The 25,623-nt window shown below is 35.5% G+C and overlaps 2 protein-coding genes across 2 annotated transcripts in view; both read left to right on the top strand.

Annotated features, from left to right (window-relative positions):
• LOC129975266 (receptor-type tyrosine-protein phosphatase F-like) overlaps window positions 1–3,476 on the top strand; it is a 48,025-nt gene extending 44,549 nt beyond the window's left edge. The window contains exons 17-18 of the mRNA XM_056088321.1: window positions 1,191–1,429; window positions 3,351–3,476. Of these exons, the coding sequence (XP_055944296.1) occupies window positions 1,191–1,376 (186 nt within the window). The 3' untranslated portion in view covers window positions 1,377–1,429; window positions 3,351–3,476. The remainder of the gene's footprint in view (window positions 1–1,190; window positions 1,430–3,350) is intronic.
• A 2,530-nt stretch (window positions 3,477–6,006) lies between these two features.
• LOC129968784 (protein sidekick-1-like) overlaps window positions 6,007–25,623 on the top strand; it is a 47,370-nt gene continuing 27,753 nt past the window's right edge. The window contains exons 1-3 of the mRNA XM_056083073.1: window positions 6,007–6,071; window positions 14,772–15,009; window positions 20,455–20,586. Of these exons, the coding sequence (XP_055939048.1) occupies window positions 14,832–15,009; window positions 20,455–20,586 (310 nt within the window). The 5' untranslated portion in view covers window positions 6,007–6,071; window positions 14,772–14,831. The remainder of the gene's footprint in view (window positions 6,072–14,771; window positions 15,010–20,454; window positions 20,587–25,623) is intronic.

The following is a 25,623-nucleotide window of genomic DNA, read 5'->3' as shown; positions in this document are numbered from 1 at the left end:
ATGTTGCAAGTTGGTGCTAGACAATCTTCTGTTGCCAGAGAGTTGAATGTACCTCGTAGTGCCATCCATAGACTCTGGAACCATTATTAAAGGAATCAAAACGCAGTAGAAGACATGTGTCTGGACGCCAAAGAATCACCACATCGTCAGACGATCGCTAATTTTTGCAAAGTGCTAGCTGGCGAAGGACACTAAAAAGGCGACAGCTGGCATCACAGCTCTCAGCTGCTGCTGGAAAGTCCATATCCCAACGAATTGTGGTGCGCAGACTGATTGAAGGCGGGTCCTTCGGACGACGATCTGTCGATTTTTTTTTTTTTTTTTTTTTTGTTCTCAGCGCACATCAGAGCACGCTTGCATAGAGGTCCATGCATATCGCAGTTTGATACTAGAATAGTAAGGGAACGTACTCTTTACGAAGGAGTCTTTATTTAACATCCAGAATGATTCCCATAGGGTAAGGATATGGCAAATACCAGGGACACACTATTAGGCTTCAAATATTGTCGAAAGGCACCATTACAAAGGTAGCGTTTTATTTGTCTGAGCAACCATAACAATGCACGCCCGAACCGATCTTTACGTGTTCTCTTTAGATTCTTTCGCAACTGTCCGATACCTCAATGAAATCCTACATCCTCGCCCTTTTATTACAACAATGGGTACTGACGCGATATTTATGGGCGATAATGATAGTGTGAACCCGATAGGGATGGAATTGTCCAGAGAATGAAATTATTCCACAAATGGCGTGGCTTTCTAGATCACTGCACTTGAATCCCATGGAGCATGTGTGGGACATTTCGGGAAGACGGATATCAGCAGTGTTTTGCCAGGATTCCTCCACGAGCTTCTACAAGCCTTACTATAGAAATGGGTATTACTGCCACTATAAGCGATCAACGGCATTATTGCCGGAATTTCAGCTTCAGTGTATTATACTCTTTTAATAACGGGTGTAAATGTAGAGTTCCCACTACACGCCGTTACGACCATAATATACGTATTTTTGTTTCTCTTTGCTTTATTGTTTGATATATAGTCTAGTAATGACCCATCTACCTCATGTACAATTTTCTCGTATATTCAGTAAATAGTTTTTGCTTTATTCTGAATTTTCCATGTGTTGCTTATATTTGGAACTGGATTGTATATAATTTTGTCTAATTCGTTTCATACTTTGTATCAAGTCTCCTCCCATAGACGGATGGAATGGAAAATTGAAAGGATTCTACGTAGGTTACAAAAATATGCAAGATTTGGGTTCTTATTCCTTCAAGACAGTAGATTACGTACCCCGATGGAGTCCAACAATGCATGATTACCCATCTTCGCAAGAATACGAATTACAGCATCATAGTGCAAGCTTACAATAAAGCTGGAGTTGGCCCTTCGTCACATGATGTCACTATCAGAACGTTAGGAGGAGGTATATTGATAAGTGGATATTGAGATTTTTTTATCTTATATATTCCGAGCAATGTATAAAATGTTTCAAATTTTTGTAGAATATCGGATATTTTTAAACAAAGTATGAGAAATGAGATTTATTATATAATTTGCGGTCGCAATGTATATGAAGTATCTAGATATTCCAAAGAAAGACAGATGATATTAGAACAGAAGCATTAATAAAGGTCACGATAAGGATATTATTTTAAAGTAAAAAAAAAAGTAAGAAATGGTAATGCAACAGCTCGAAGATGAATTTCGTGATAAAGAATAGTTTTGACGTTAAGCAAATTTCTAAGTCACAAGATTAATTCCGATCTCGCAATAAGTTATTTTAAAATCTTATTAGAAGTTCCAAGTCTGTAGAAACTGGCCGATGCCAATCGCAATATAATTGGAAATATTTTAAGAAAATCCCCTCGCCTTTTACCTACGCCATTAATAGGAACTTGCACAATAGCTCTCAAATAGACAATTTTCCGAATTTTTTCTATTCTATATTATATTTTCATACAGATTTTAAAATTAAAATTACTTTCGATAGCACCAGATAGTTCACTAGCATACAAATATATTAGATAGCATTTTGTTTACCAACATGTACAAGATGATGTTCGTTTAAAACTTTGAATCATAAGCGAACTTCGACATTACATTCACACTTGTGCATCATTAGTTTTTTTTTAAACTCACACAACAGGCATGAGAAATCTCTGGAGATAGTACATTAATTAACTTTTTCTTCCTCATGTTGATTTAATCGATCATCTACGAAACAGGCCTTTTTTCTTGCATAATTTAATATGTTCCATCATATTCGAAATAAATCGGAGATATATTTCATAGATCATCGACTGTTTTTCTGAATGTTACACAATGCCTATTCCCCTTTAAATGCGATTAATTGGAAATCTTGTCCCAAAAGGTTAAAATCTGAGATTGTTCTGCGAAAAGCAAATTGTACAGATGGGCAACTGTACAACGTCGTGGCAGAAAATCCCTACAAGAATAGTGAGCGAAGCATTAAACGTAATGACAAAACTCACATTTTATGCTCATGATTAATTTCAATTATAAATAACAAATAATTTAGATTTCATTTGAGCAGCTAATCATCACACAACCATCATTCGCTTCTTTTGTAAGCAGTAACCATAATTCAGTATGCGGAACTGTATGTAATTTGTTATGAAACACCTAATCAAAAACAAATAATTTTGCTATATTCATGTATATACTAAATATTACAAACATTTAATGGCATCAATAATTTATTTTAACCCTAACTTAAGATCTTTGTAGAATGAACCGCCGAGAGTAATAAAACGTGTGGTTTTTATGAAAACAGTATTTCTACTGGCATAAGAAAGGGTTCGTAAAATTAATTGCGAGAGTGCGCCAAGTCGAGTTACTTTTCACCTTTCCAATGCCAAGGAAAAAACTTACTTAAATCAATATTTGAAGTATTTTTATATTTCCAGTTTCCGATAGTCGTTTTGATGCTGGTTTATTCTATGGCTTACCCAGTGAACTGAAAATCACTGATTATAAAAATTCTATATTTTTTTCTTAGTTTAAAATAACAGATTCATATTGTTAAAATAACAGATATGAAAGATTTTCAAGTAACGAATATATATTTTTTTAAATTTAGAGAGGAAGACTGAATGAATTATTTCTATACTCGCTTCGTTGTATATAAATTTATATGTTCTTTAAAGAAATTATATTATTAAAAGAACAAACATTTTGATTAAGTCGACTAATGCATTTCGAGTTATGTAAACCATGTAAAAAAATAGATATCTTTCATTTGTTCATGTTGCTATGTATTATCACGTGTGTCAGTTTATGACGAAAAATATTTTTAATGTACTTTACTGATTATGCGATCGCAGAGATGCCAGCCACGCCGCTCGACTTTAAAGTACAGGAAATATCGGCCACCTCTGCCAGAGTCTCATGGTCATCTTCTTACAATGGAAGCAGCTCCATCACAAACTATATCCTTCAGTACTGGAAATACACAGGTAATAGTAATAGATCCTATGAATATTTTCACCACGACTTTTTAAATTCCAACGGTATCCAAAACTGGATGAAAGCAAAGAATAAATATATTGTGAATTTTAAAATAAAATTATATTAAAACATTTAGTAAAAAAACTCTCAGTTTTTGAACTCGCAGTCAATAATTTCATCATTTGACTACAAAGTTCTGCTTCACCAAATTCTTAAAATAAAAGTATTCGAAGATACATATTTAAAAAAATATATATTTAGAAATAGATGGATCTGCTAAATATTCAAAGAGTTTTTCCTATATTGATCATGTTTGCATCAATAAAAGTGCTTTCTTTATTATATATTTATATATATAAATAAATTTGAAATAATAGAATTCAATAAAACATTTAAACTACCATTTGAGCTTTTATTAAATGACTATTTTTAAGCACGAAAATCTCTCTTGCTTTCAAAATTTTCTTTTTTATTTCAACTGCCTTCATGATATTCACTTTTCGAAATTCTATTTTGTATATAATAATATAAAATACATTTAATGTTTGGTTCACGCTCTTCAATATATTTTTTAAATATGAGCTATTTCGAAGAATTTAAAATTTAGATTTGAATGTTAATTTATCCAAGTTTGTCCCAAATATATTTTGATACATTTGTCCAAAATGACCTGCACAACATGAAATTTTAATAAGTAACGATTTTTAATGATCCATAATTTAAAGAAGAAAAATGATTCATTAAACTAAATGACTGTCAAAAAATCTCTTCCTCGTTTAATAGATTTTTATAATCAGCATTTTTTGCTATTTTTATTTCGTGAGAGATTTCTGTAGAACTTTTCTCTGTTGATATAAAACTAAACTTGATATAAAATTTTGATAAATTCAAATTAATGTATAATAAACTAGATCTCACTAATTTTGATCTTTACAGCAAATAGGAAAAAAAAATGTTTCTTTTTTTTATTGACCGAAACGTCCTTTAAATAGGTCTGGTGCACTTTAAATCCGTCGGGGCCAAACGTCCTCCCGCTGTTGTTTCAAGGAAGTTTGGAGAGGGGGGTGCTAGCTCAGGTGCTGTCGGCGTCGTCTGACAGCCGGTAAAAATTCCGTTTGGAAGATGAAGATTAATTATAAAGATGTTTCTTTGCACCATCTATAGATAAAGGACAGATATAATAATCATTAACAGGATTATTTCTACCATATTTTTCTAAATATTTTCTGTCATTCCTCTAGCATCTGGTAGCCGATATCGTTTGGAGGAAGAAATCGTGAGCAGCGAACAGACATCATTTTTGATAAATGACCTACATCCAGCCACTAACTATAGTATAGACATTGTAGCAGAAAATATAGAGGGGCGGAGCCAGCCATCAACCACCATTCATTTTACAACTTATAACGACAGTAAGAAATTACAGATAGTTCATAATCATGTTGTGAATTTATAAACTATAAAGAATTTGATAATTTAATATGTTTTTTAATTTACAAGTCTGTCAACATTCTGCGCTATAATTTCCAATAGTAAATTTTTTAAACTTATTAGATAAAACATTGGTCAAAATTAATTTCAAATTTTTGACAAATTTTATTATTTATAGATTGCATCATTTATTTAAATTCAGACGAAAAATAGATTCGTAAAGTACATATTTTTTTCAGACAACAACATATATTTCATTAAAAAAACCCAAGCATATCTAAAACACTTTAATTTTTTTATAATTATTTAGAAGCATAATTATTTTAGCAAGTACTAGTAAGAAATTTTAAAACTTTCTTAACAAGGAAATAACCAAATGAATGTTAATATTTCCTTCTTACAATAATGACGAAATAAAAATAATTTATATATTTAATGCCATTTTTTTAGACCTTAAAAAATCAGTAGTAGGTGGAACCTATTATATGAACAAGTATTAATATTGTAAAGAAACTTGTTCTAACTTAACGCAGACTGAATGTCTCAGTGGTGGAATGCTAGGCAATTGTTTTTTATTGCTTTACTTTCTGCTATTTCTCATTTGTTCTAAAATGCTCTTATAATTTCTGTATCTTTCTAAATCTGTAAGATTAGAGTCATTTAATCTCTTGGCAAAAAATAGATGTAAGGTTTAGTTCCTTGAATAAAGTCTCGAGTTGAGATTAGAGAGTGTTATATTTGACTTTAGTTAACACATAACACATTGTTTATCTACGCAACAGTATTTGAGGAATTTAAAATTATTAGGAAAATAATATTTGCACAATTTTTGTAATAAGATAATAAATTAACATTCAAGTATAAAACTTGAGATTCAGTTTAAATATATATATATATATATATATATATATATATATATATATATATATATATATATATATATATATATATATATATATATATGGTTTTGAATCAGCGACACATTTTCTTTTTTGCTGTTGGAAGATGAAGTAACTGCTTTTATTCGCTAGAGAACAACGAATGAAATGCTGAATAATAAAAGTAATAAATGCTTTTAATATTTTGCAGAGCCCAGTGCGCCTCCTACGGATGTTAATGTGGCTGTGGATGGAACGAGTTTGCTTGTAAGATGGAAGGTATAAAAGGTTTAGTTGTGGCTTTTATCTTCTGTTCATTTATTTTAGAAATAAAACATAAGCAAAACTCTTTATGCACAAAGTAGTACTTACACTGAACTTAATAACATATAAAACCAGTAAATTAATTTCAAAGCCTTGTACAGGGTTTTTCCAGAGTTTTTGTGTGCTTGCGGTGAATACTAATTTAGTCATCCTGTTAAGGGTTTTATTTACCTTCGCATTCAAGATTTGTGTTACTAAATGTTCATCATGTGTCGAATATAGGGTACATTTCTGTAAAGAAGTATTCTGGAAGTGCATGTCTAATGAGCACTTCTGCATAAACTGCTCAGAGTCGAACAGACTCAATGGAACTAACCTACATATCTACCATATGGCCATAGACCCACGATGCCCCTGCTACCAAAAAGCACTAGCAGCATTTAAACGGACCAGGGATTATTAATGACAACTAATATCACTCTAAATTCTTCCTTCTCCAGCAATAAAAATTTAAATATTCTCCAAATTAACCTTGGCAGAACTAAAGCAGCAACCACTCACCTCCACCCAACTGTGGTAAAATTAAAAACGGACATTCTCTTGGTACAAGAACCATATGTGTACAACAATAAAATACAAGGTTTGCCGATGTCTTGGAATATCTTCACATCCACATCAAATAAAGCTGCAATTTTTATTTCCCAAACCATCCATAAAGCAATTACAGTAGCTAAATTGGAAAATACAATAGCAATCAAACTCCATATGGACAACAAACCTATAACACTCATTTCAGCTTATTCTTCTCCAATAGCGGATATCAATGAAACTTTACAAGAGATCCAGGATATTATAAGAATGCTACCAAATGCAAACTTCCTTGTAGGAGCCGATCTGAATGGTCACAATCCTCTTTGGGGATATCATCGCACCAACTACAGAGGTGTTGCAATAGTGGATTTCCTACTGGCTAATAACCTTTTTATCAACAATTCGTCAGATGCCCCACCTACCTTCACGAGAAATACAGATGTGGGTTGGCCCGATTTGACATTCTGTTCGCAGGAAATGATCACAAAGGTAGCCTCTTGGGAAGTTCTCGAAGAACCATCGTTTAGTGATCACCAATTTATTCAGACAACAATAAGAACAATAATTACTAGCCACATTTTCAATAGGTTTAAAACCCTCCATGGAAACCATAATAAATTCCAGAAGCAGTTTCAGTTTCATGTCGAAAAACTAATTAACATAATCAAGAACTGCAATACCCAACAAGAACTAAATGAATTTACCTCCCTTCTTCAAGCAACAATAATTCAAGCCTGCAATAAAACATTTAAAATAAAGAAACAGCCATTGACCGAAAACCCAACTTGGTGGACAGACAAATTAGAAATAGAAAAGAAAAGAATTAAGGCATTGAGGCGAAGGGCCCAAAGATCAAGTTCGGAGGAAAGATCAGAAAAATATTTGCAGTGGAAGACAGAAGCCAAAAAATATATGAAGAAAGTCAAGAGAGCCAAAAATGATGGTTGGAAAGATCTTTGCACTGAAGCTGCAAATCCATATGGGAAACATTTCAAAGCTGCCTTTAGGAAAACAATTCATCCATCTCAACTAACAGTCTTGAACAATATCAGTCCAGAAGGAGGACACCAAAAAATAGCCCAGGATATATTAGAACAAATTTTTCCATTCCCAAATTCAACCCCATCTTTAACACATGAAATCACCACCACCCCTAATGATTGCCCTTTCACTAAAAAAGAAATAGCACAGGTCATTGATAATCTCCCTCATGGAAAAGCACCAGGATATGACGGTATCGATAATCTAACTCTGAAAACAATAAACAAAAATTTTCCAACCCTCTTCAAAGAATATTTTAATAAATGTCTTTCACTAGAAAAATTCCCGGATCCATTTAAAATAAGCAATATCATCCTATTTCAAAAAACTGGAAGAGACCCTAAACTAGCCCCGTCATACAGACCAATAGCTCTCTTACCTACTATAGGAAAAGTTCTAGAAAAATTACTCACACAACGTCTTATTTATTTTCTAGAATCAAATAAACTCATCAACAATAACCAGTTTGGATTCCGTGAAGGAAAATCTATAGATGCTGCTCTTAAAAAGATTGTAGAAAAATTTATGATGGAAAAAGGGAAAAAGACAATATTCTGGTACTTTCAGTGGACATCAAAGGGGCATTTGATAATATCCAACACCATTCAATAGTTAAATATCTAGATAAACTCCAATGTCCCCAAAATTTAAGAAACATCTTTGAAAACTTGCTACATGCCAGAAAAATAATCCTCAACACTCAAGAAGGCTGGGCCATAAGAGAACAGAAGCAAGGCTACCCCCAAGGATCGTGCAGTGGTCCAGCTCTGTGGAACTTGGTGGCGAACGATCTGCTTAGTAAAATCTGGCCTGCCCATACAACTATCCAAGCATTCGCCGATGATTTTCTTCTGGTCATTAAAGCCAAAACAAAAGAAAATCTAAGACAAAATACTCAAGAATCAATAGCACAATTCGTATCCTGGGCTGACATAAACAATCTAGAAGTGTCCACGGAGAAATCCAACTTTATTCTGTTTAGTAAATGGGTAGCAGGACCCAGAATCTATTGGCAGGGAGAAAGAATAAAGCAGACTCACGCCATTAAATACCTAGGTGTCCATATTGATGATAAATTGAATTGGAATACCCACCTCAAGCATTTAGCATTGAAAGCGCAACAACAACAATTCAATTTTCTCAAAATAGCTGGCAAATCCTGGGGAATAACACTTCGACACAGAAAAATTTTGTACAAGACAGTCATTGAAAGGATGCTTGCACCGAGGCCGTGCGCGAAAAAGACAAGAGCGCTACCTAGAGGAGGCCATTAACATGAGAAATTTAGCTGCTGTGACGTCACAGCGTAAAGCCTTCGTTTGAGTGCTTGCGATTGGAATGCGCGCGTGATTTAAAGAAATACATATCGAAATTCCGGTGTATTCTTGGATTAACTCATTCTAAAGTAAGTTTTTTAAATTTATGTTAGTTCCATACAAAAATATAATCTAGTTATATTTTAGAGTTAACTTTGATTGCAATATTTTTAGATATAAAGTTGTTCTAGTATTTACTCACGTGGTGACAAGTCTAATTTGATGCTTTAATTGTTGATTATATTACCTCTACATTATCGTTTATTTAATTATGTAATTTAAGCATTTCTTAGGTTTTTCTAAAGCTTAGAAATTTCAATAGCTTCTTTTAAATGTAAGCATTTCATAATGGTTAGAAATTAATGTTACTCTCCGAGATCGGCTAAGCCTAAAGTACGGAAAAAATCAACTCGCTTGTGCAGGCCGAGCAAAACGAAATTGTTCGGCTGAAAATTAACGGACTTTTTCTCTTTATGTAAAGTATACATAATTTTTTAAATTCAATTGTGGACAAAAGAAAATAATAGGTTTTTGGAGGAAATCGCTAGAAAATTATTCAGAAACGCAGTTATTTTTTAAACATACAGAATGACGAATTTTAATTTGAAATAGTTTAATGAAATATTTCCTATATTATTTTTATTACAGGTAATAATTTAAATTTGTCGAGATCCTTGAACTTAATGCTAATTTAGCTTTTTTAATTTTAGTTAGCTTTAATCTTACATTTTTTGTAGAACCTGTGCTCCATTATTAAGAATGACCAGCTTAGAGCTAAAAATTTGAAAAGAAAACTGTCAACTTTTTCTTAGTAGGATAAACTTTAGGATATTAATCTTTTAGCAAACGAAGGAAATAGACCTACTGGGGAACGCACCTTCGCTTAATATTTCTGAAAAGGGGCAGTGCATCTAGAAACAGTACCCCCAGGGTGATGTGGAAAGCTGTTTCTAACAATTTAATTAGAAATTTATGTAAATAAAATTAAATAATTTATCGTTTTTGTATATTTTTTCTCAAAACACTGGATTATCCAACATCAGAATTTCCTGCTTTGAATTAATCTTTTTAAAATTGATTTTTTAATGAAATATCAGTTTTTTGCATATGCTATTTTATGAATATGAAAAAAAATGCTTTTTGGTTTCTGGTACTTTTTCTCTAAACAATGGGTGATCCTCTATCAAAATTCATTTCTTGCAATTGAAATTTGTGTCAAAGCCTCTTTAAAAGTTTTTTATTTTACTTGTACTATTTTTTTTCAAATATTTATTTTAATTAATCGTCGACGTTAAAAACTCATTCAGTAATAAGTAAATGCCAAAAACTTTGTACTTCTGTTGTGTTTCTGTAAATGCGATTTGATTTGAAAGGAAACTTATGGATTTAAAAATACAAATCCCCTATTCATTTCAAAGGTCTTAATCCGCAAGAAAATAAATGTTTAATTAAAGAGGTTTTATGAATTCTTAGTTTGTATTTGCTATTCATTCCGAGGTTAGTTTGAATCCGTAAAAAACGATAGAAAAATTACTATCGAAAGACGAAATAGTTAGTTTCTGCATAGGAATAGCGTTTCCTACATCACCAACAGAGCTAAGCAGAGGCTTTCGACTGTGACGTCACGAATTCAACCTTTCGGCCTCCTGCATAGCTACTTCTGTTTATCTTTTTCGCGCACGGCCTCGCTTGCACACGGAGCAGGAGTTTGGTGCCTCCACCCAACGGTTAGATTAGCAAGAAAGCTCTCTTCCATCCAAAGAGGCTTTCTGCTAGCAATTACGGGAGCATACAAGACCACGCCTACCGCAGCACTTCAGGTTATCCTTGGCTTGCCACCACTTCATCTGCAGCTTCAGATGATGGCAAGAATGACTGAACTGTATAGACTTCGTGGAATCGTACATGATATGCCACACATCAGCTCATACGAATATGAACACAGAGCTACGGGATGGACGTCACATCCTTCCAAACATCTCCAAGCACATCAAATTTCGTTGGAGGATGGTGGATTTCAGAATTTAATACTCGGGATCTATACCGATGGATCAAAGACCTCAGCAGGAGTTGGGGCTGCATTTTGTGTTGTGCAGGATGCAGTGGTTATACACCAGTGGTCAACCAGCCTATTGAAAGAAAATACGGTCTTCCAAGCTGAATTACTAGCACTCAATAGAGCAGTCAAATACGCAACCTCTCTTCCTACATCAGATCCCATCACAATTTACGTCGACAATAAAGCAAGTATACAAGCCTCAAGTTCACCAAAATCTAATAGCCAATTAGCAAGAGATACATTCACCCTTCTTCTTGCAAATCCTCACATTAAAATTTCATGGATCAAGGCACATGTAGGCTATGAAGGGAATGAAGCGGCGGACAAACTAGCCAAAACAGCGGCTAATGCTAATCAAGATCGGAATGTAATGAAGCTTCCAAGATGTCATCTGAAGAACATCCTCCAAACCGATATGATGACAAGATGGCAAAAGGAATGGGAAGAAGGCGAAACAGGCCGCTCCACATTCAACATAATACCGAAAGTTTCTCTCTACGCGACCAACTGGAACAGAGCGGATGTCCTTTTCTTCACTGGACACGGCCCATTCCCGACATACCTACACAGATTCCACCTGGCCAACTCTCCTTATTGTAGCTGTGGGGAGATAGGATCCCCAATTCACTATGCCACTGAATGCCTACTGACTCTCTCATGGCACATGAGGAAGCCAGAAACAAGTCTCGAGGAAGAATGGTACAGGAGAGTTGCATCGAATACCCTTTCACGCGGCAAGACCCACTCCATAGTAAACCATATTCATAAATACCAAGACCTCTTCAAGACAACACAATAGCTGAGACCAAAATGCCACTTATCAAAATCAGCCGAAATTATAACTTCAAAAGTCCCTCAAAAGCGCAGTTCTGACGAAGGAAATCAAAACCACAGGACTCAGAAGGACGTTACAGATTTCTGACCTTTCAGTGATAATTTATATGCTTATACATATCATATAGATGTTCTCAATGTAATTTATCAGTTTTTTCAATTAGTAATCTCGTTTCCCTGTAAGTTGAACCCATAGTGACCATTTGTTTAAGTATCCTTGTCCCCTCTATTCGGTTATTACGTCACCAAAAAATTAAATACAGTCGTGTAGGATTTGACACCGTTGGGATTCTCTCTGGAGAACCCTGGATGGTCTGTCGTCTCTTTCTTTCTACCAACATTTTCTTTCTTTCTTTTCTTTTCTTTTTTTTTCCTTCCATCTTGTGTTCATCCAACTGGTTAGATAACTTAGTGTTATAGGTACCGGGGGCACAGGATGGCGTTATGTTATGTAAAGAAGTATTTTTGCACTGTTCGTGAGCACATAGTCTGTGCTCCTGTTTGCAAAAGACAGAGGATTCTACGCAAGAAAAACCAGGAATCAGTTTTTTTGACTATTCATCCATTTATTATACAATTTTTATACAATTTCAGATAAGCAACTCCATAACATTGTTACGAATATTTCTTAAAGACAATAAAAATTATTTTCTTCATAAAATACTAATTTCACTAAAAACTCGCTGGGTTTCCGCGGGATCATCAAAATAAATTGGCTCTGCTTTTCCTCCAGAGCTACTGATCACTCACACTCCACGTGAGCGTCTACCTTTTTTGACTAGGCAAGCAAATAAGAAATCTTTTCGGTATAATTTTCAAGACTACGGGAATGCTCTTCCATCTGGGATAAGGAAGGGGAACTAATCCCGACATCCGGTAATTTATAAGAAACTTCATGTGATCGAACCCCTCCCCCCATATAATTATATACAGTCAGAAGCAAACAATTTAAAATTTGTCTGTTTATTAAGCAACTTTTAAAATAATTGAGAAGGTGTAAAATAGGGCTAGCAGACTTGTTAAAAAATACATCAATAATATGTAATTACCCGCAAATGATTTCACTCCAGGTGAATGAGTGAATGACTGAGTGAAAGACAGTTTCTTTCAATTATTAAATTATATTAATAATTTAATAATACCACAAATGAGGTAGGTGACGCCAAATGACACCACCTGCAATCTTGAAAAGGGAGTCAGAACTTGCCCACCTTACTTGATATTGGGCGACAAGTCTGCTGCTTATTCTCTATCAGACGCTGTACCAATTCTACCAAGACGAAAGCAGGCTTTGTACCAAAGATAGATAGATATAAGTCATATCACTACCTCTCCGATCCGTCCAATGGCACAAGGATAAATAATATTGAATGAACGGACCGCTGCAACAGCAACACTGGCGGAAACTGGGGTTGAGTCCTAAAAGCCATTACCGGCCACGGTATAACCCTTCCCTAAGGAAATAAGTCCCGTCATCGATGGGATCGTCATCGATCCTCCCCTTTTCGTGTACCCTCCAGGATGGTAGAGATCCAATCTCTATGCCGGAAGCATCTCATCTTCATTTCGAGGTGTCCCCCCGGGGGGATCATAGATAGATTCATTGTTTCTTCCTGAACATGAATGAGAGAGAGAGATGGGCAGGTAGCTTACCACTTCAAAAGAGCCCTTATAAAGTGACTGAAATTCTGTCTTGAATGGAGACCAGCGTACAAAGATTTCACGTATTTAGTTCCTTTTGTTATAGATCAGATGATATCCGTTACTTAGAAGATGTGCAGGATTTGCATCTCTGAAGAGTCATTGCAACCGAGTTATGAAATGAGGACAACGTTCAATCCAAAAAGATGAAGAATTAACTCTTATGCTAATTGTGCAGCTGATACGTTGAGGTCCTTTCTCTGAACAGTTGACAGGATGACAGGACAAAATCTCTTTAAGAGAACGATGAAAGTTACCCCTATCATATTTGCAAAGTAGAGTGTGCGTTAATAAACACTAAGCAGTTTTTAAAAAATACTCAAAAATCCACGATTCAAATTTCACGATCCAATGATTTGTCATCACAAGAGCTTTAGATATAGTCTGCGCTTCTATGTCAGCCATAAGTGCAGCTTCTGGCTCTCTTGTAAATTTGACTATCATGGTTAGAGAGTATCTATAGTTATATATAAAAGGCAATTTTATAATATCCCAATCGATATGAGCAAACATTTCCTTAGGGATAAGGGACTGTACTAAAGGGGTCCTAGTATGTAAATGAACTTTGCATTATATTTATATTATACAACATCTATACAGGTTCCATATCAAAAACCTACAGCTTTATTAATATCGAGTGAAGTATATGTTTAACTCACAGGCTTCTTTGCACAGCGAACTGTTGGATGAGACAAACTCTATAATTAGACAAAACCTCCACGTCTTTAAGGCAGATTAACAGTAATTGAGATATGGAGGTTGCAGATTAACAGCAATTAAGACCCAGTTATACTTCAGTAAATTATCACTAAAATTTTTCTTATCTCCCAATAACTCGTTATCATTATCCTGGTGATTTACCTACAATTCTAAATAAATGTCGAATGTCTTGTTTATTTAATTTCTTTTTTTTTACTTTGAAATAAAATTCGCCGTGTTAAGTTATGGTGCTTTGTTTTCCTGATTTACATAAATTGTCTCGGTTTAGCCTGGGAGAACAATCTATCAGTCATTTCTTGAATCATTTGTAATGGAAAAAAATTCAAAGGTTCTCTAAAAATATTCCTTATCGCTAATTTTTCTAGTATTACTTTTTTTTTTATTATTATCATCTTTGAAGTTTGAACGAATATGTAACATACCCTGTATAACTGACTAATTCGTTTCTTATATTGTATCAAGCCTCCTCACCATGACGGGTGGAATGGAAAGCTGAGAGGCTTCTACGTGGGTTACAAAAATATGATATCTTTGGATCCTTATGATTACAAGAGAGTAGACTACGTGTCCGATGGAGTCCAAGAATGCATGATCAAATACCTTCGCTGGAACACGGAGTACGGCATCACAGTGCAAGCTTTCAATAATAATGGAAGGGGACCTGCCGCCGGAGAGGTCGTCATCAAGACTTCAGGAGGAGGTATATTTAGAATTGGATATTGAACTCACATGTTCCAAGCAACGCATAAAATAACTAAGCAATTATACAGAATATAGTGCGTTTAGGCAAAGTATGAAATATGAGATTAATTATAAATTTCAACCTCATTTTATATAATATGTAGGTAATCAATAGGTAATGCTAATAGGTAATGCTAATTTTGAAAAGTATGAGTGAAGTTCATGATAAAGATGAGATTTAAATGTCATCCATTTTGTTAATGACCAAAAAGGAATGTCGAGGTTTAGAATATCTTTAGTTCTTAGTGCATTAAGAGAATTGCAACTTGGCACACAACTGCTTTAACCCTTAATTGGGGAGATGAAAATTTAGGATTTAACTGGGGAAGTGCGGTCTACGAGACAGCATTTTATTTGCACTCAAATTAAATTTTCTAATGAAAGTATTAGTATGAAAATCTGCCAATATATTCTGCGGATATGTCTCTTGATATATATATATATATATATATATATATTTGTTCTAGAAATTTTTAAAAATATATTATCATTGAAAAAAGTAAATGCGTAAAGTAAAAAAAACATATTACTTTTTACTTTTTAAATCATACTTATTTTTACAGTATATGAAGGTATATAGAAGACAATATAATGTAAAATTCAACAATTATATGAAAAAAAAAATAGACAGTGGGTAAATTGATCCTTTTTTTTTTATCAGCATCATAGGTTTTCGAGGATATTTCGAACATGCAGGTTAAGTACAAATATAAAAATCAACTTATATATTCTGTTGATATTTCTCTTTGTATATTATTATATTGTAGAAATTTTTCAAAATACATTAACACTAGAAAAATTAATTATATCTGAACATAAACATCAGAATCAGCCGAATGCGAACTTTCATCGAAAAAAAAACTTCTGTACAATTATCATCATCACTAAAATCACTTTCTGCTTCATTTAAAAGTTTCTGGAGCTCTGCTTCAAAACGGGAATCAGTAGGTTGGATGATGTTTCGAGTACCAAGTTTTAGAGCCATCTGCTAATTCTTGTATAATACCGGAACCCAAAAAGAAAGGTGCGGTCTTACAGACATCGCGCAAAGAAATAGTTGAAATATTTTTAAAAGCATCCGCTGAAAGCAGTTGAAAAAGTGCACGTGTAGCGAAGGTCACGAAACAGGAAGCTATAGGGTCAATCCATTCAGTTGAGCTAAAATTAGAATAGGAGTGGCCGAAATTTCATTCTGACCCCCCCCCCCACACACACCTACCTAGGGGTTAAAACTGAATCAGAATTTCTAAGTCTTTACAAATAGGTCGTTGTCCCACTCATTTTATTTGCCAAAATTTTACGTAAATTTTCACGTCTCTTGTCGAGGCTAAGAGCTGGAGTTCGAATAGGAATTGCTGAACAAGCAGTGGGAGTTTTTTTTCATTCTTTTTCCTTTTTAATCACTTGCGTTTGAAGAATGATTTTAAATTTCCATTATTTTCGGCAGCATTTGCAGTTTTCACAGATATGCATCATATTCCTCGCGCTTATTAGTATAGACAGCTAAGATCTGAACTTTTTGATACTTCTTTATACATGCATCGAACAGAAGAGAGAAGACACTTTCATATTTTAAAACTTTCGCTTAACTTAACATTTTCATATTTATATCGCTTTATTTCATCCCGGGAGACCTTATTTATGTACAAGCAGAAGCGACGAGACCCATCACACAGAACGACACAAGAGCGAAAAGAGGAAAAGCTAATGAAAAATTTATCCCCGTAATTATATACTGTGAGATTTTGATAGGGATTTCTCTACACGTGTCGACCCAGGTAAGGGAATTATAGGAATCTTTTAAAAGAGTGTGCTTGTCTTGACAATTTTTTATCCCTTCACTCGGAGAGCGGGAACTGCTAATTTCAGCATTTTTCAGAGCTCCTGTTGAATTAATTAAATAAAAAAGGTGGAATTGGATCAGGAAATAAGAGAACATTCCAGAATGAAGTTAATATGGGCTAAATTAAGCTAAAAATTTAGGAAATTAAATAAGTTAAAATTTGATTTTAAAATATCACCACACACACACACACACACACACACACACACACACACACACACACACACACACACACACACACACACGCACGCACGCACACGCACACGCACACGCACGCACGCACGCACGCACACACATCTCGAATTCCTATTCACTGAATGTTTGAAACCCGTACACCAAAAGGTATACAATCAGAATTCGTTCTCCTAGAAGTAGATCATGTATTCGGGAATTGTACATTTTCCTAACAGAAAAAATCTTACGGGAAGGATAAACGAAATATTAAACTCTTAGTAATTGGTAAAGCAGTTCTGTACATGTTTATTTTGTACATAATTATTTTGAATGATAAATATTTTAGATTCCATTTGATGAGCAATAATAAGGAGTATTTATTTTTTCTCAATATAAATTGTATTTCTCTAGTATTTTTAAAGGCTTTAATGAGTGGCTGATTTATTAATATTAGTATTTAAAATATATGTTACACTTTATTTCGTTATTTTATGTAGATGCCTAAATGCATTTATTAAATAAGTTTTAATTAAATATTTCCTGCAATATGCAGAATAATTTTCAGAACTGGGCCAAAAAACAAACTCTTTTGAATGCTGAATTTCTAGACGATACTAAAGATTTGAAGGAAGTATTATAGCTTATCAGAGACAATGAAATCTTTTATTTTATATACTGTGTTAAGCAAATGGATTGAATATAATGCTATTTGTTACACAATGCCAATTCAAGAATTTTTTTTTACGTTATGTACATTTATAGAAAAATAAAACACAAATCAATTTCGAGCTACATTTCTAAGATGTGTGCTTCATAAGATTGAGGCAATTTCAATGTATTTTAAATTTCTTTTCTGTAAATATTATTTGCGTTACTTTCGATTTCACATTATTAGTATTTGACTAATCATTTTTAACAAGAAAGATTTCGAATTTTGTGCTGTTACGAAGTGGCGTGTAAATAGTTTGCTGTTAAAATTACCTTGAAAATTTTCTTGTACCAAGCAACATTTTTGTGGAAAAAAATCTAGTAAATTTAGCAATTTAATAGTATTTAAGGATGAATCAAACTATTTCTTTATTTTGTATTTTTTAAATTGTGCTTATAAAAAGCACTTTTGAAAATTGATTAGACGTTATTCCAATAGTTCCAAAAGGCCAATAAGATGATACCATCCAGTGATAATCCAAATTATATCAGGACAGGGGAGATTGTCCGCATATTTCAAAGATTTGGAAGAAAGCAGGAAAATAAATGCATCTGTGGAGGAACTGTTTACTATTTTTTAAGAAATGTACAGAAATCAGGACCAATGGCTAAATGGCGACTAATGGCTAAATGCCCCAAAGATGATGTCAGTTTGGTGAATATTATAGACAGACTATGCTAAAGATAGCAGTCGTCCACCACAAATCCTGTCGATACTGCTACGTTCATTGGTGGTGGGGTTGTTGGCTGTACACAAGAAGAAGTTCCAAGAGACCGAATATGAATTTGAAAACGAATAGTCTCAACGAATCATCATTATAGTCTCATTATCAACGAATAGTTTCAAATTTTTCTCTGTGATTTTAACTGACATTTCTAACTACAAGGATGATCAAATGAAAAGGTACTAGATTTACCAGGTACAAACTAGATTAAAAGGTACAAACTAGATTTTGAATACTCTCTTCAAAGAAAATTATTACCCGCTCCAATAACCAAGAGATAATTGCCGTTTTCCCGTTTTCGTCAACATTGTAGTGGCTGCCTCCGAGTTGATGTCTGGGGTAGCAGAAAAGAGGAAAATCACTTGGCGCAAGGTCTGGGCTGTAAGCGCGGGTAGTCCAATACTTCCCAGCCAAAAGAGTCCAATAATACTCGGTTCTGAACTGCGTTGAGAGGCCTTGTCTTGTGGTGGAGTAGTAAAATTCTTTCTATCAGTATGTCGCGTCTTTTGTTTTGAATCGCTCTGTGTGAAGCAGTGAAGTCGTTCAGCAAAACACCATGCCTATCCGAAAACACGGACGCCATGATCTTGTATTGGAAGAGAGTCTGTTTGACCTTGACACTTAAAGGAGTGTGTGTGTAAGTGCGCCCCCGCTCCATGCTCTGTTGCTTCAATTCCGGCGTGACATGTGAAACACACATTTCGTCTCCCGTTATGATCCGAATCAACGTGGCGTCAACATCTGCGTTATAATAAGTCAAAATATTCAGGGAACACATAATTTTTTTGTTTTTGTAGTGCTCGGTTAGGAGTTTAGAGACCCAACGGCAGCACAGTTCCTTAAAAATTAACTTTTCAGACACAATCTTCACTACAGGAAAGTCGTTTGAAAGACTGCTTATGGTGAAGCTTCTAATCTCATGAATTTTCGCTTGAACTGAAACCACTATATCGTCTGTGATCACAGATAGACGACCGGAACGGAGCTCATCATGGATGTTGTCGAGACCAGCTTTGAAATCTCTGAAACCATTTTTTTAAATCTCTGACCCACTTACACACTTTGCCTTCAGCCATGGCAGTAGCTCCATAAGATTCACAAATCTGCCAGAGATTGTCTGCAACAGACAGGCTTCTTGCTGACAAAAAATGTTTTAATGACCATACCTCTCACGAAGCGGGCGTTTCGATAATCTTGAACATTTTAAAGACACAGAAGAGATCTTACAAGCTACCTACAAAGTATAATCTACCTGGTACCGAAGAAATGCAGGGACGGAAGTAGTTGGGGCTTGCGCGCTATCGTTTAATGTATACAACAAAACTGCCCTTACTTCAAAGAAAAATTTTCTCTTATTTTCAAAACATAATTTTTAAATCAACCATTTTTTCCATGATTTTCTTCAAATTTCCCACATCCATCTCATTTTTATACATTTGATTCACCTTTTCATACATAATTCACATTGCCAAATTCATTCATTCAGTATTCTTGTATTCCAGACATTCTTTGTTTTAGGATTCATAATTTTTGTCAATTTTATATGTAATATTTTTATTTTTTCCTTTGCTTTAAAAAAATCCCATCTGGCATTAAATTTTTTAATTTTTTTAATTGTTAAAACAAATTTCCACTCCTACATTATGTCCTAGACAATTTCCTAACAGCCTGAAAAATATTTTTGTCTGTAGACAACTTTAAAATAGGATTATGTAATTATTGACACGATGCTCGATTTAAAAATATGTTATTTTAAGAAATCAAGTTATTATTAAAAGAGCAAATACTAAATCAGGTGCCGATTTAAGTGCTTCCAGCAATGTTATAATAATAATAATGAATACGTATCTTTAACCTGTTAAATGATTTGCATGCTTTATTGATTGTTTCAATATACGGAAAAAAGTTTTGAATGCAATTTAATGATACACATTTTTTATTTCTGACAACGAAGATCTGCCAGACCCACCCCTCTATCTGAAAGTGCAGGAAGTGTGGAGCCGCAGTGCGAATATCGCATGGTCACCGTCGCACACAGGAAGCAGTCCCAACACAAAATACTTAGTGAAGTTCTGGAGATTTACAGGTAACATGAACAGATCCTCTGAATAGTGGTTTTTCAAATCCCAAAGATATTCGAAAATTAGTGCTAACCAAAATTTTATACATTGAATATTTAAAGTTCAATTATATGAATAAATTAATGAAGATATCACTTTATATTAAACTCGTACTGAAGAGGTAACTTTATCATTTGACTGCTAATTTTTACTTCTTTAAATGGAAATATATAAAATTACATTAATTTCAATCATATTTCGAAAAAGTATATTCTGATATTTTTCATAGTCTTTATATTCCTAGAATCATCATTAAAACAAAGATTCAACATTTGCGTTTCGTAGAATATTTTTTATATAGGCCATGAATGTATCGGTTATTTTTAGTTTATATTTTATACATAAATAAAAAAAAAACCTCGCGATATTATATTAAAAACAACTCCGGTTCCATTTTCCCTCCAATACATACATACTCTAAAATATAAGATACAGTAAGTTTTTCTTAGCTTATCATTACAAAAATGGTCATAATGTTAACATTCACATTTTATATGTATGATAGTAAGATAATTTAAAAAGCTTATGCAAAAGCAATTGCTAGCCCTTTTCTTTTAAAGAATTGAATATTTATATAAGATTTGGAAGAAATATGTAATACTCTAAACTTTGTAATTTCGTGTTAAGTTTTGTGCATGATTTTGTTGAACTTCATTTGCTACTAGTAGTTTCATTTACAATATCCAAGTGAGTTTAGCAATGTCTAGGATAAGTCATTTGCCCGATTCTTTAAGATGGAGATTTGTCGGAGGGATGGAAATTGGCTGCCAGATGTTATGATGATGTAATGACCATGGGATTAGTTTCAATCAGCGGATTCTGTGTTCAGAACACAATTTTCATACTAACCTCGAGTTACTTTTCTTGTGAGAGACCTTTATTTAAATTTTTCGGTCTGAAGGTGGAGAGACACTTAACACTTAACACCTCTCCATGCCCCTGCGACTATAATCTTAACGATTATTTAAACAGTTGGGTGGACATGGAGAGTGAGGGTTGCAGATGGCTAAGCTAATGATGTGGAGGTAATGGTGATTGGGCTGATGATGTGAAGCTGATGTTGGCTGAGTTGTAGTTGGTTGGGTTAAAGATTTTTAGGCTGCAGTGGGTTGCATTGGAGTAGGCGAGCTGAATTCGGTTAGACTGGTGAGGAGCTGACTTGGCTGGGTTAGAGCAGGAATGGTTGGTCTTAGGTTGGGTTGGAGCAGGGATGTCATGGGCTATGCAGGACTGAATGGAGTTGTCTGAGCTTGAGGAGGCGCTGCGTTGGTGGTTGGAGTTTCCGGGCCTGGTGGTGAGATGGGTTTTCCGATGTTATAGGAGTGGTGGTCAGTATCTGAACAGCTGTGACTCTTCATGCAGGAATTGAACCATTTTTCTGATCTTGGCCCTGCTGAGAGAGTTATCTGCTACCCTGGAGAACCAGACCTGTTGAAGGTTAGCTGATGGTTTCGTTAGGTGATAAGATGTAGTTAAAATGCATTCTGTTGCGTAGTGGAGTGGTGACCCAACTTCGCCGCAGGTGCAGTAAGGTTCGTCTGCTAAATTGAACCTTTTTAAGTAGGTGGGAAATGGGCCATGGCCTGTGAAGAAGAGAATTTCTTCCCTTCTCCAGGGCGTAAGTTGTTGAGTGGCTTTTGGAAGAAGCTGGTAGATGAGTCTTCCAGTTTCGCCATTGTCCCATTCCGTTTGCCACTTTTCCAACATGGTTTGCCTTAGACTGGACTTTATGAATGAAATTGGGTATGGTTCGGGCTGGATAGGGCTGTTTGAATCAGCAGCTTGTTTGGCAAGTCTATCCGCTTTCTCATTACCTGCATATCCGGCGTGGGCTTTAATCCAGGATATCTTTATGTTTGAATTTGTAGAAAGTATTGCAAAGATTTTCCTGGCACATTTGTTATTGGATTTTGGATTTTTTGCTGCTAAGATGCTGGCCCTATTGTCGACGTAGATGGTAGATGTTGCTGATGTGGACTTCAGGAATTCTGCGGCCTTGTATAGGGCCAGGATCTCAGCTTGAAATACTGTATTGTGGTGGGCCAGTTTTGTTGCCCAAGTTGTCGTAGTTACTCCATTGTTGAAGACACAGTACGCTGCTCCTACTCCCTTGTCCGTCTTCGATCCATCTGTGTAAATTCCATTCGGGTCCGATCTCAAGCCTCCGTCGTCAAGTGAAATCTGGTGATCTTCTAGGTGTACCGAGGGATGAGAAGTCCAGCCTGAAATCTTACAGTCTATTTCTAGTTGGCTAATTTGAAGGTCGCAGTTGTTGGTCGGGTTTTTGAGCCTATATAACGAGATGCCCTTTGCCTCTCTTTGTAGTTGGAGGTGCAGAGGAGGGGTTCCCAAAATTATTTGTAGGGCTGCTGTTGAGGTAGTTCTATAGGCTCCCGATATGGCTAGTAGAAACGGTCGTTGGATGGCTGCAAGTTTCCGTTTCATCCTCTCGGTGGGATCTTGGCACCAGATGGCTGCGCCGTGTGCAAGTACTCTTTCTATTACAGTTGAGTAGAGGGTTTTTCTTTATGCCTGCTTAATTCCCCAGGATTTCCCTGCTAGTTTTAGGAGATTTTGGTGGAGGATAGCTGCTCTTGTTGCTTGATATCGAAGGTGTGCGTTCCAATTGAGTTTGTCGTCTATTTGAATTCCTAGGTATTTTATTGATTTTTTTCTTTTGATCGCTGTGCCGTTCCATTTTATTGATGGGTCTCTTACTATTTTACTGAGGAAGATATAATTGGTTTTATTAATGGATATTTCCAACTTTTTTTATTTGCCCATTTGGAGAATTTTTCTATTGCTGCGTGTGTTTGGTTCTCACTTTCTTTCCTGGTTGGGGCGTGAGTTATTATAGCAAAGTCGTCCGCAAAAGCCTGGATGGTGGTGTTGCGTGGCCAATCCTGCTGAAGGATTTCATTTGCTACCAGGTTCCAGAGAGCAGGGCCACTGCAGGATCCCTGTGGGCAGCCTTGTTTCTGTTCTCTTTCTGCTGTGTTGAGGACGACTTTTCTATTTTTAAGTATGTCTTTGAAAATTTCTATCAAGTTGGCAGGGCTATTGCTATTATTTAGGTAATCTTCGATTGCAGCATGTTGAATGTTGTCGAACGCACCCTTGATATCAATTGAGAGCAGGAGGACGTGGTTCTTGTTTTGTTTTGCCAGTTTGATTTCCTTCATTGAGTTGTCAATGGCCATGTCCACTGATTTCCCTTCACGAAATCCGTATTGTCTATTGCATATATGGTTGTTCTTTTCTAGGTGGTAGGTGAGTCTTTGGGTTAGGAGCTTCTCCAAGACTTTGCCTATTGTTGGGAGGAGTGATATTGGACGGTAAGAGGTTGCTTCATTAATAGGTTTTCCTGGCTTACGGAATAAGATGATGTTTCCTATTTTTAGTGAATCTGGGAATTTCTTTAATGTTAGGCATTTATTGAAAAAATCTGTGAAGAGCTGTGGAAATTTTTGGTTGATTTGCTGGATGACTATGTTGTCAATGCCATCCAACCCTGGGGCTTTACCTTTTGGGAGGCCTTTAATCGTTCTAGCTACCTCCTGTGGAGAGAAAGGGCAGTCATCTGGTGAGTAATTTACACTTGTTTCCTGGTTCAGGGTTGAGACAGGGTGTGGGAAAATTTCTTCGAGGATTCCTGCTGCTATTTGGAGTTGGCCTCCTGTCGCTTCCTTTTCTTTCAATAGTATCAGTTGAGCTGGGGTAACTGAGTTTCGGAATGCAGCTTTATAGTGCTTGCCATAAGGGTTTTTTGCCTGGGAGCAGAATCCTTTCCATCCCAAGTTCCTTGCTTGCCTAACGTTCTTCATGTAGATGGCTGTCTCCCTTTTGAGGAGCAGGAACTGGGCTGGTCGGTTTTCTCCTGATCTTTGAGCTCGTCTCCTCAGTGCTTTTAGCCTATTTTTTTGTATTTCCAATTCGCTGGTGTACCAGTTGGGTTGGAGTATTTGTGGTTGTTTTTTGATTTTGTAGCTATTCTTGCAAGCTGTTGTGATTTTGTCTTGCAAGATGATAGTTGTTTCGTTTAATTGCTGTGGAGTGTTGCTTTTGTTAACTGCTTGTTGAATTTTGATTACGTGTGGTAGGAGGTGATTTAGCATTTTTCTATGGTTTCCGTGTTTTGTTTTAAATCTTGTTGTTATGGAGCTCTGCTGGTTGATAGCTATTGTTGTTTCTATGAATTTATGGTCACTGAGGGACGGCTCTTCTAGCACTTCCCATTTAGAAATGGTGTCTATCAGGTTTTGGCTGCAGAGGGTGAGGTCCGGCCATCCTCTTTTTCCGCAGTGGGAAAACGTTGGAGGAGCATCTTGTTTGTTGATGATATACAGACTGCATCCGAGGGCGAAGTCTAGTATTTGGTTTCCTCTGAGGTCATTGTGTTCATAACCCCAGAGGTTGTTATGCCCGTTTAGGTCAGCTGTGATAATGATTTGTTCCCTTGGCAAGGTGTTAATTATCTCTTGTAATTCTTGGAGCGTTTCTTGAATGTTGGAGGCTGGAGATGAGTAGGCTGAGATTATTGTTGTCGGTTGTGGGGTTGTTTGAATTTTAATTGCTATTGTGTTTATCTTGATTGCAATAATTGCTATTTTGATGGTGGGTTTTGGAATGGCTATTGCTGCTTTTCTTGATGTTGAACAAAACAATGACCAGGAGCTTGGTATTCCTTTTATTCGGTCATTTGTTTTGATATGGCTCTTGAATAGCTATTATGTCTGGTTGGAGTTTTGCTGCCATTGGGTGAAGGTTATCTGTTGCCGCTTTTGCCCTGCCTAGGTTTATTTGTATGATCTTGAGACCTTTTGATGATATAAAATTGTGGCCATGGTTTGTCTGCTGATCCTGCATCCTTACTTGCACTAATAGATGGTGTTTCTTTTGGCTGCGTTGAGTTTTGAGCTTAGAATCGGGCAATCTTGATGGTATGATGGATGGTTTACCGGTGCTCTCCGATTCAATCTGTGGTTGGCGTCCATACAGTTGAT

The sequence above is a fragment of the Argiope bruennichi genome, chromosome 1 (genome assembly GCF_947563725.1).
Source record: "Argiope bruennichi chromosome 1, qqArgBrue1.1, whole genome shotgun sequence".
NCBI lineage: Eukaryota > Metazoa > Arthropoda > Arachnida > Araneae > Araneidae > Argiope > Argiope bruennichi.
The sequence above is the reverse complement of the archived record's forward strand: the minus strand, read 5'-3'. Positions and strand labels throughout refer to the sequence as shown.